This window comes from Brassica napus, chromosome A9 (assembly GCF_020379485.1).
Source record: "Brassica napus cultivar Da-Ae chromosome A9, Da-Ae, whole genome shotgun sequence".
NCBI lineage: Eukaryota > Viridiplantae > Streptophyta > Magnoliopsida > Brassicales > Brassicaceae > Brassica > Brassica napus.
In genome coordinates, this window is record NC_063442.1 from 14,190,697 (window position 1) to 14,202,187 (window position 11,491).

Sequence of the window (11,491 nt, forward strand, 5' to 3'; positions counted from 1 at the left end):
TAGTTATATGATTTATATGAGTTACAGTATGATTGAGAAATTTACAAAATATACTTAAAATCTGAAAGTTCAGTATAAAACAAAAAAAAATGAAATATGATAATTAATACTTATAATAGTATTTTTAAACACCAAAAATCAAAAAAATAATTATAGAAAATGAATTTTTTACGGCTAATATTTTAACCTTTCTATAATTATTTTATTTTTATTTTTGTAAAGAGTTATTCTTGCCTTAGGCCCCTCGAATGGTAGGCACGGCACTGAAAACAAGATTATTCATAATAAAATGTTAGGATAAAACAACCCGTTATGTTTCTTCTAAGTTCTAAATTTAATAGACACGCCAGAAGAAACATGCAAAGTTCAGGAATCAGATATTCAGAATGCTGTCAAAGGTTCCATGTGGCAACTTTGCCTCTTTAAAGAGGCAAGCAAAATTTAGTAGAGATTTGACCTTTTCATTTTACTATTTTCATAATAGACCTTATAGTTTCCGATAAAAGATGTCTTATCAAAATTTAAATACAAATTTCTGGTAGAAATATTTGTTTGGAACTCATATTATTTTTATTTTTTGGTCAAATATTATTTTGTTATGATTTCGTATATGATTTCTTAAACAAGTTATTTAAAAAAAAAATATCTTATAACTATTGGGAACAAATCCTCTTTCAATAAAAGTTTGGAAATATCAAAGTTTCAAAAACAAGAAAATCTCGGAAATAACTTATGAATTTTAGCTAGCATAATAAATTTATTCTTTGAATATGGAAACAAATTGGTGAGCAAACTTGATTTTAGAATGTCTAATCAATACAATACTAAAAGTAGGATATAAGCCATAGAGAGGGTGTCTACGTAGGATAGAAAAATCAAGCAATCAAATAGTCCGAAGTTGCCACGTCATCTCATTTATTTTTTCGTAAAAAATGAAAAAACAATGTAAAAAAAAATGATCGAACCCGGGTTAGTATGATTTAAATATATGACAAAATTACCACTAAGCCATTGAAACTTTCTTGGACACATATACAAGATTCACTAAATATGTAATCACAAACTCTTATGTACATTTACAATAACATGAATTCAACTTTCAAGACTCCGATACTTTGTTTTGTAAAAAAAAAATAAGTAATTGACTAAGCTAATATATTCTTTGAAAGTGTGAGAACATTGACAAATATGAAAAATCATAGATTTTTGTTTTCATGACAAAGTTAAGAATTATGTAAAAGTAAGTTTAACATATAAATTTTCGTGACAAATATGAAAAAGCATAGATTTTTGTACAATTTTGATAAAACAATAACACAACAAATTTTGAAACATTTGTTTAACCTATTGATTTCTTTTCATGAGAATCCAACTAAAAAAGATAAAAAAATAGATTTACAAATATTTAATTACCATTTTATTCAATTTTGATTAATTTCAAATTGTAATAATGTATCTTTTTTAAGTTACAAAAAATAATGTTATTTCTTTATTACACTAGCATTATATATAGATTCTATATACACAAATAAATATAATATAACAACATAAGCTTGCTTTCCTCAATTCATATGAAAACTTTTTAAGTTATCCACGAAAGCAAATTAATTAAATCAATCAAATTGTTAGAATACAGCAAATTAATATACAATTTTGTTTTAAATTAAATTATTTAAAAAGTGTATTTTCATTAAAAACAAAATAATAAATAACTAAAACTGATTTGATGGTATATATATATATATCAATTCATGTGAAAGAAATAGAAGCTTAATATGAAAAAATCTTAAATACAAAAAACTCTAAAAAATAACAAAAAAAACTAATAAAAATTAAACTATGATATCACTTGAAAGCTTCTTAGACAATATTAATAAAATATTTAAGCGATAATTAGAAAATTTTGATCTTTTTTGCCAGCCAAAAGTTTATTATTAATTAGCATCAATTATTTCAAGATGTTTAAGAAATGATGGACAAAAAAATAGGATGGACATAAATGATATATGAACTATGAATAGTACTTTGTAAATCTGACTTAGATAAAACATCTGCACATTCATTTCCAGTCCTTTTTGATGCCTAAATTCAATTTTTTCAGAGCATTTATTCCACAAAGAGATCATATGAGATATTGTTGTGATATTCAGATTTGTTACTTGACTCTTAAGAAGATTGATAATTGTAAAAATGTCTTTTCGAATATGATATGTCTATAACCGAGTTCCCAAATGAGACAAGTTTGTTCAAAAGTAAATAATTTCATTTTCTTATATTATATAATATATATATTATTTACTGATAATAAAAAATATAGTTATTTATCTATCACAAATATCTATGCAAATATGTGAATCAAGTACAACAATCAAACAAAATAATGATTTCCACAAAAAAAATTTAAAAATATATTTATGTTATGTAGTCTTATTTTATATTCTTTAAAAAAAATATTATACATTATCTTTTTTAGAATTGAGAAATACATATAATATCTTATCCGCGCGTAGTGCGGCTAAAAAATCTAGTTAGTATAAAATAAATATGGTGTTATAAAGTGGCATTAGATTTAGGATTTATTAAAAGCATAAGCTCACCCCAGGAATTAGTCAAGTATTTTGCCAAAACCTAGTCTCAGTCGAAAAAGCAATATATATTATTTTACCAAAAAACAATATATATTACTTAACTAGACTAATAAATAAAACTATTAAATTGCATGAAATGTGAGTGTCGTGATAGGATTGGGGGGGGGGGGGGGGGGGGGGGGGGGTTCATTTTCTGAGAAAACAAAAGGTTAACACTCCTTACACTTAATTATCATTTTAGGTTTATACATATCAACTAAGAAATTTTTAATTTTGTATATTAAAAAAACATTATTATTTATACACCTAACTATATATCAACCAACAAAAAATACATTATCTTTTCTAGTATCAAAATCTGCATATTATGATTATAAAGTAATTATTGGTTTGAATCTACTTATATCATAGTAATAGAATATAATAGATTATTATTTTCATAATAATATAATGTTTACTTTTTTCAAAAAAATAATATAATTTTACAAAATCCAATTCAAAATAGTTATTTAGCGAATATATCTATTGAAAAATATAATATTATGAAAATAAAATAACAATATTTCATAAAGTTTACTAACAAAAAATTATGGTAAATTATGGTAAAATTTTTAAGCAAATAATAAACTAATTATATATATGATAAAACCAATGTACAAAAATCATATCCAAAAGATAATCAAATAAAAATAAAACAATACTAATTATACTCTAAATACTAACAATAATATTTGTTTAATAATCTTAATCAGTTTGGAAGATACAGTTATTTGAAAAAGTTTTAATAAAAAGTTTTTTTTAAATAATCAATTTCAGAAACAAAATTTAAATTTTCATATTATCTACACCATTAGGTTTAAAAACATATAAAAAGTAAAGATTGTTGATGGAATGACTACAAACGAGATTTTGACGAGTCGAAGCTTCTTTGAAAAAGCTTTGTTGTGGGCTACTTCATTGGAGATGCTCCTCATGTAGGGTCGATTCACGCAACAGTCAACCATATCTGGTCTTCTTTTAAGGCGGGGTCGAAGATTGACATGCATTTCATCGAAAAGAATACGGTGCTGTTTCGTATTGAGAATAGCCAGATGAGAGATCGGGTTCTCAAAAAGAAATACTGGCATATTGCAGATCCTCTGGTCGTTAATGTTTAGTCACCGGAATCTGCTTTGCATCCTCCGGACCTTTCTGCAATGCCTTTGTGGGTTGACCTGAAGGGTGTTCCCAACAATCTTTATTCACACAAAGGCTTGAAGTGTTTGTCTAAGGCAGTTGGAAAATTTGTGAAGCCCCTTACAAGGCATTGATGAAGAGGTGGAGGAAGATATAAAGGAGGAGAATGACAAGGATATTGAGGAGGGGAAAATATTGGAGAGTAAAGCAGATGGAAAGAAGAAACAATCAATGACAGATCCATTGCGGAGTAGGAAGCAAGCAACTGGTTCAGGCCAGAAGCAGAACTGAGGCAAAGTTGTTCGTACCAGAGACTTGATTTTTGCTGACAAACATGGAACCCCAGAAAAAGCTTCCAATAAGAAGTTATGACAATGTTTTTTGCATGGAACATACGTAGATTCAACTTGCCACGCAATTAGAGAGCCCTTAGATCCTGGATACAAGCTGAGAAGCCTTCTTTTGGTTGTTTGGTGGAAACAAGAGTGCAAGAGGACAATCACCAGTGGTGTATGCTTGCAGCTATGCCAACCTGGAACTCCCTTAGGAACTACGCTTATCACCCACTGTGTAGGATATGGGGTTGCTGGAACAATCAAGTCGTGGTAACGCAGCTGCATATGAGCGCACAGGTAATCACATGTGCTATTTAGATTCCGAGCACTGGTGATTAGTTTATATGCTCTGCGGTCTACGCGTTCAATATTGCTGCAAATAGAATGCGCTTGTGGGAAGAACTGAGAGGTGCAAAAGCTGCTTATGATCATCTTAATCTTCCTTGGATCTTGATAGGAGACTGTAATGAAACACTGGCATCCAGTGAACATTCTAAGGCTATAGATTGTCGAAGCGATCAAACAGGCATGAGACACTTTCAGGAACCTATGAAAGATTGTTCGGTGATGGATTTGCCTTATACATGCGCCTTATTTAAAAATGCTTCCCCATTTTAGCAATATCCACCAGACTATTCTCGGAAACCACCTTCTAACCGCTGGACACTAGTCCTCGCCGGCGACGGAGGAAGTAGTCTCCCGGAGAAAGAGTTGGTACACTATGGAGATCTTTACCACGAGTCCCCTCTCTTGGCCGACTGTAGAGGTATCTGTTCTGACTTCCGGTGATTACCAGAGCTGAACCCGAAGCCTCTCCATTCCCTAGCTACTATTGAAGTTGAAGGGTTTCCTTACTTCTAGAGCTACCAAAACCACCGGCTTATTCCACACCCAACAAGCACTACAACTCCGACATGACAAGCAAAAGACTCTCTATAGATGAGAAAGGCAAAGGACTGGTCTCAGAACCCTACCAAGCACCACGGAAAGCTAGAGTGCAAGTACAAGCGCCTGACAACTCTTACCTTATCCAGAAGCACTCCCTCACGATTGTGGGAAAAGTCACAAACCCTTCCGCCCAGAAAGTCTGGTCCTTAATCCCATTCTTCACTGAAAAATGGAGTAACGGACGCAGACCCGAGGCTCCGATCTGGGCCAAGGGATGTTCCAGTTCCAGTTCAATGATGAAGCAGACCTGCTAGAGGTACTAGATAAAAGACCGTACCAATACGCAAAATGGATGGTTATTGTCCAAAGATTGGAACCAACGACAACTCCAAACTTCCCAAGCCTCATACCTTTTTGGATAAAAGTCCAAGGAATTCCTCTCCACCTTTGGACTGAAGAGGCTATTCAGGGAATAGGGAAAGACATCGGAATCTTTGAGGAAGCAGAGATCACTTCACTGAATGTCCACATGCGAGTCCATGTAAATGGACGTCTCCCGCTGATCACTAGCTCTGTGCTGAAATACCCGAATGGAGATGAAGTGGTAGCTAATTTGGTCTATGAGAGGATCGAAAAACATTGCTCCTGCTGCTTTAGACTTGACCATGAACTCCGCGACTATTTAAAAGCTAAAGCAGCAAAGCGTGAAGCTCAAGCATCAGGCTCAGACAACCCTCGAGACCGATCCCAGGCGGCGAGCTCCTCTGGAAGACACTCACGGCAATACCAGCAAAGAACAGCTACCACAAACCCTGGGAGATCCGAGAACTTTGATCGCAACAATGGCTATCAACACAACCGTGAGACTAGACATAACATGTGGTATAATGAGAGCCACATGCTCAATTTGAGAAGTAATAGGGATTCCTATGAAAAAGCCACAGCTCCTCGCAACAGCCACAACAGACGATACCAACCCTATGCTCAAGAAAGGAATAATTTGAGAAGTGCAACATACCAAGAAATATACAGACCGGTGCAGAGAACAAGCAATCAATCTCCCCCACCACCACCACTCCCGGTGCGCGACAGGCTCTCGCTTAGGCCACCAGTGAGAACAGAACCTGACCATGGTGAATCTAGCTTCTGTCAAAACTCTAACCCAAACCACTCAAAGGGGGTTCTTTTCCATGAGACACAACTAGAAGTCCCAGCTGAAGCTTTGAATGTTGCAAGGGAAGAACTCAGGGATGTTATGGTACAATATACCTCATGTGTTGACCCATCGGAGAGTGCAGCTCGAAAGGAGAGACTGCGGCAAGCTGAGGAAAATGGGCAAATAGAGGAATCGATAGCTCTAATGGCGCGTGCTACTTTTGCTAGCCAGAGCAAACAGAGACAACAGAATCCGGAACCCATTCCAACATCCCTGAAAGAACTTCAGCGCTCCTCCGCCTAAGCTCACCAGTTCCCCCACCAAACCCACCAGGAAAAAGCCCCGACACAAGTACAGGAAGAGCTTCAGCTTTACTTCGACTAGGCCATCCACCCCAGGAAGCTGGCCTCCCCTCTGACCAGGACATGGCTTGCCGCAAGCCAGGAAGACCTCATGGAACTAAGAAGGTATCAAACAGCCCAAAGACTTTAACGGGAGCTAGCTCACGCAAACGCAAGGTCCAACAGACACAAGCCCCCCCCCCCCCTTGTAGACGGAAGCTCACGACTCAAACTAACAATGAAGATGCTGCAGGGCCCTCTCGCATGAAGATAGGAGACATGAAGATAGGAGGCTCCCAAGAGGGCAGCAAACAAAAATCAAGCTCCACCAACTCAGAGAATCAACCTATTTACAATATGATCCCGACAACATCAAAACAAAAGAAGACGGAGAAGAATTCGGAATCCGTCAACTCTCGTTCCTTAAAGATTGCAAGCTGGAACTGTCAAGTTTTGGGGAATCCCTTGACAGTTCAACGGTTACGGGAGCTCAAAAAAAGCATCAACCCGGACATCATCTTCCTCATGGAGAAAAAAAACCCCAACAGCTTTGTTTTGGAAAAATTTGAGCAGTTAGGCTATGAATTTCATGATTTAGTACCACCCTCGGGACATGGAGCAGGTGGGCTTGCCCTGTTTTGGAAACAGGAAGTGAACCTCGAAGTCTTAGATGCTACTCCGAACCTGTTTGATACTTGTATTGAGCTCGAGGGCAAACCCTTTTTTGCTTCCTTTGTGTATGGAGATAATGATAGATTTATGAGGAAACACCTTTCTTTCGGATTTACGGGACGCTCCTTGGTTTATCACGGGAGATTTTAATGACTTACTGAGCAATGAAGAGAAAGAAGGCGGCCCTGAAAGACCGGAAGGCTCTTTTTCAGACATGAGAACCTTCTTTGCAGAAGGAGATTTATTTGACCTACAGCATTCGGGGGATTCCCTATCTTGGCGAGGTCAGCGTGGAGAACACTTTGTTCGCTGTAGACTGGACCGAGCTGCTGCAAACTCTAACTGGGCTGAACGCTACCCAACAGCAAGATGCATGTACTTAGCCTACGAGGGATCCGATCACAGACCACTTATCTCGGTCTTTGTACAGGGAAAGAAGAGACGACCGGGTTTGTTCAGATACGACCGGTGACTCAAGGACAATACAGAGGTTACAAAACTTATTGAAGCTGCCTGGGCAGAGGCTACAAACCTCCCAGTTACAGAGCGTATAAAATTGGTCCAGGGCATCATCTCACGATGGCACAAGGAAAAGCAAGCTAATAGTCGGCTATTAATAGAACAGAAACTGTGGGAACGGGAGGAATCCCAATCAAGCACTCTAAACGACACTCAGCTGATCCATCGGGTTACTGAGGAACTGAAGAGGGCTTACAAGGCAGAGGAAGCTTACTGGAGACAAAGAAGTAGATTACTTTGGCTACGGTTGGGAGATTGCAACTCCGGGTTTTTTCATCCTGCCACAAAGAACCGGAACGAGCCAACGCCTTCACTGTGATTGAGGACAGTGAGGGAAACCAGGTCTTCCAAGAAGAACAGATCGCACAAGTTATAGTTCAATACTTTGGATCACTCTTCACATCCCTGTTTGGTGATCAGGCCGATATCGCTTGTGTCGTGGACAAAGCCTTGCAGCCTATCATCACAGACAACGAGAATGAGAAACTGATCCTGGTACCAACCTCGGAAGAGATTAAAGCTGTGGTTTTTTCCATTCACTCAGACAAAGCACCCGGACCGGATGGCTTCTCAGTCGGGTTCTTCCATATCCATTGGGAAGCAATTGGAGCTGACATAGTCAAAGAGATCCGAAAATTCTTCGAAACAAGCTATTTACCCCCGACCATGAATGAGACATTCATCCGCCTTATCCCGAAGATTCAGAGCCCGAAGACAGTTTCAGATTATAGGCCGATAGCTCTTTTCAATGTCTACTACAAGATCATCTCCAAAATCCTCACAAAGAGATTGCAACCACTTCTCCCGACCATCATCTCCGAGAACCAATCCGCCTTTGTGCCCGGGAGAGTGATCTCTGATAACGTATTGATCACCCATGAAGTCCTATACTTCCTTCAGCACTCCAAGGCAGAAAAAGATGCTCTATGGCGGTTAAAACCGACATGAGTAAAGCATATGATAGGCTCGAGTGGGAGTTTATCCGGCTGGTCTTTGAGAGGTTGGGATTCCACCCTCAATGGATTTTTTGGATAATGGAATGTGTTTCTTCTGTTACATACGCCTTCCTCATCAACGGCTCGCTTAGAGGAATGGTTAAACCGAGCCGAGGCATCCGTCAAGGAGACCCTCTCTCACCCTACATCTTCATCCTTTGTAGTGAAGTGCTCTCGGGACTATGTAATAGAGCTCAAGATACTGGTCAGCTGACCGTCGCACGGGGTTGTCCCCAAGTGAACCACCTCCTATTCACGGACGACACCATGTTCTTCGCTAAGGCCAACAAGGACAACACACTAGCTCTAAAAGAGATCCTCCAACAATACGAGCTGGCGTTGAGGTAGTCAATCAATACAACCAAGTCTTCCATCAACTTTTCAAGGAAAGCGCCCCTCTCGCTGAAGAACATGATAAAGGACTGCATCCAGATTCCTAAAGAGGGAGGCATCGGTAAATACTTGGGGCTTCCCGAGCACTTCGGCTGCAAGAAGAGAGACCTCTTCACTTCCATAGTGGACAGGATCAAGACCAAGGTCAGCGGTTGGTCGAATAAATTTCTCAGCACGGCCGGCAAGATGGTCATGACCAAGAGCGTCCTAACTCCTATTCCAACACATGCGATGATGTGCTTTAAACTGCCATGCTCTCTCTGCAAGCGCATACAATCTGTGGTGACCAGATTCTGGTGGGATGGAGGAAGCGGGAGTAGAAAATGGCATGGGTATCATGGGATAGAATGACGAAATCCAAACAGAAAGGAGGGCTGGGCTTTCAAGACTTTGAGAGCTTCAATGATGCTTTCTTAGCGAAGCTAAGCTGGCGCCTACACCACAACCCATCGGGACTTTTGAGCAGAGTACTCATGGGAAAATATTGTGGCGACACACCTTTCCTACAAGTCGAACATAGAGCAGCGGAATCACACGGCTGGAAAGGGATTTTGATAGGCAGAGACCTAATGCTGAGCAATGCAGGATGGGCGATTGGCAACGGGGAGTACGTTAACATTTGGACTAACCTTGGCTTAGCCACTCCTCCCAAATACGACCTATGGGTCCAGCACCACAGCAGTACGCCGAATGGACAGTAAAACAACTCATGATGCCAAACGGAATTGAATGGAACAGAGCTACTATCCAACAGGTCCTTCCACACGAGGAGGAGAGGATTCTCATCCTAAAACCAAGCAAGACAGGAGCCCCTGACAAACTCATTTGGCTCGGCACATGCTCCGGCATCTACACGACAAAGACTGGCTACCATAAGGCCCTAGAGTTAGTGGAAACAGCTGCAACACCTGCTGCGACTGCGGCCATAGACTGGGAAAAAGGAATTTGGAACTTGCAAACGGCATCTAAGATCAAACTCTTCCTCTGGAAGATTTTTCAGCGGGCTCTCCCAGTCGGCGAACTTCTTGCTGTGAGGAATATTGGTACCACTCAGAACTGCACTCGATGTGATACAGTTGAATCTATCAACCACCTTTTCTTTCATTGTGAGTTCGCAAGAAAGGTTTGGAGACTTGCACTCTTCTCTACTTGCTTTGATTCTAGAGGTTTGCTAGATTTAGCTACAGAGTGGCAACACCTATGTACCCTCAAGTGCCTCCCACCGGTGGGAGTGGCGACAGGACCGCTAGCACCTTGGATCTTGTGGTCCCTTTGGCTTGCCAGGAACAACCGTATTTTCAACAATAAGGACGCCACCCCCGAGGAAGTGATCACGAAAGCCACTGCCGCGGCACATGAATGGCTACAGGAACAGAAGGCGGATGACAAGCCAAAGACCAACCCACCAAGGCAGAGTCTCCCCTACCCGAACTCCACTATTCTCCATTCTGATGCAGCTTGGCGGGGAGACCTCCATTTGGCGGGACTGGGGTGGACTATCGATGAGGAAGGCCAGACTAGTTCATTTATGTCCCACTGTCACTATGTTAACTCTCCACTGGTAGCTGAGGGACTAGCGCTATGTGAAGCTTTAAGCTGCTGCATCGCCAAGGGTCTCCGGCGTATACTGTGCAAATCTGACTCACTGAGACTTATTAGAGCTCTCCACGATGAAGCCCCTGTCTCAGAAATTTATGGCATTGTCGCTGACATTTTAAATCTATCGCTTGCTTTTGATTTTGTTTCATTTGCTTGGACTCAGCGATCGGAAAATAAGGCTGCCGATGCTTTAGCAAGGCAAGCTTTATGAACCTTGGATCCTAAGTCTTGAATGAAAGTAGTGTTACAAAAAAAAAAAAGAATTGTAGTTAGGACTAGGCTTGCGCATTTCCGGTATTGGTTAAATATTTTATTATCTAATAGTTTGAATAATGGACTGTATAGAAAACCTAACCTCAGATTTCGGGGATCCTTTATAAAAAGCTTAAAAAATAAAATGTGTATATATTGTATTTATAATATTTCCATTTTAAATTTTAATTTTAATTTTGAAAATATTTTAGATAATAATTTTATATTTTTTATCAACCAGCAAACGCCCGCAACCGCAAATGTTAGCTTGAACCAGCTTTTGGTTTTAAAAGTTTCAGAGCGGTTTAAACGATTGTAGCATTTTATGTGATTGTTTCAAAACGCCAACAGTCGATACCAATCACAAAAACTATGTTTACGGGTGGTAGCGAAAAAATTAGTCGGACCTTAAGGCAGATTAGAATAGTTTTTCTGGTTGACAAAGCAGTAAGCACTAAACAACCAGTTAGATAATTAATCATATTAGATATTTAAGTTAAATTTTCTTTTTAATATAAATACAACAATATTTCCGTAAACCGTGTTCCTTGGTCCAAGGGGATATGGTTCAAGGAGG

The 11,491-nt window shown here is 39.0% G+C and overlaps 1 protein-coding gene across 1 annotated transcript; it reads left to right on the forward strand.

Moving 5' to 3' along the window:
• The first annotated feature begins 9,410 nt into the window (after positions 1-9,410).
• On the forward strand, positions 9,411-10,873 carry LOC125578078. The gene is made up of 2 exons (XM_048740363.1): positions 9,411-9,760; positions 9,802-10,873. The coding sequence occupies exons 1-2, from the start codon at positions 9,411-9,413 to the stop codon at positions 10,871-10,873; spliced, it is 1,422 nt and encodes a 473-aa protein (XP_048596320.1).
• Positions 10,874-11,491: the final 618 nt, after the last annotated feature.

What these genes read in the sequence shown, in the direction of transcription:
- LOC125578078 (XM_048740363.1), top strand. Translation starts at nt 9,411, where the DNA reads ATGACGAAATCCAAACAGAAAGGAGGGCTGGGCTTTCAAGACTTTGAG. An exon ending in AGCAGTACGCCGAATGGACA is followed by an intron (nt 9,761 to 9,801) that starts GTAAAACAACTC and finishes TGAATGGAACAG; the next exon opens with AGCTACTATCCAACAGGTCC.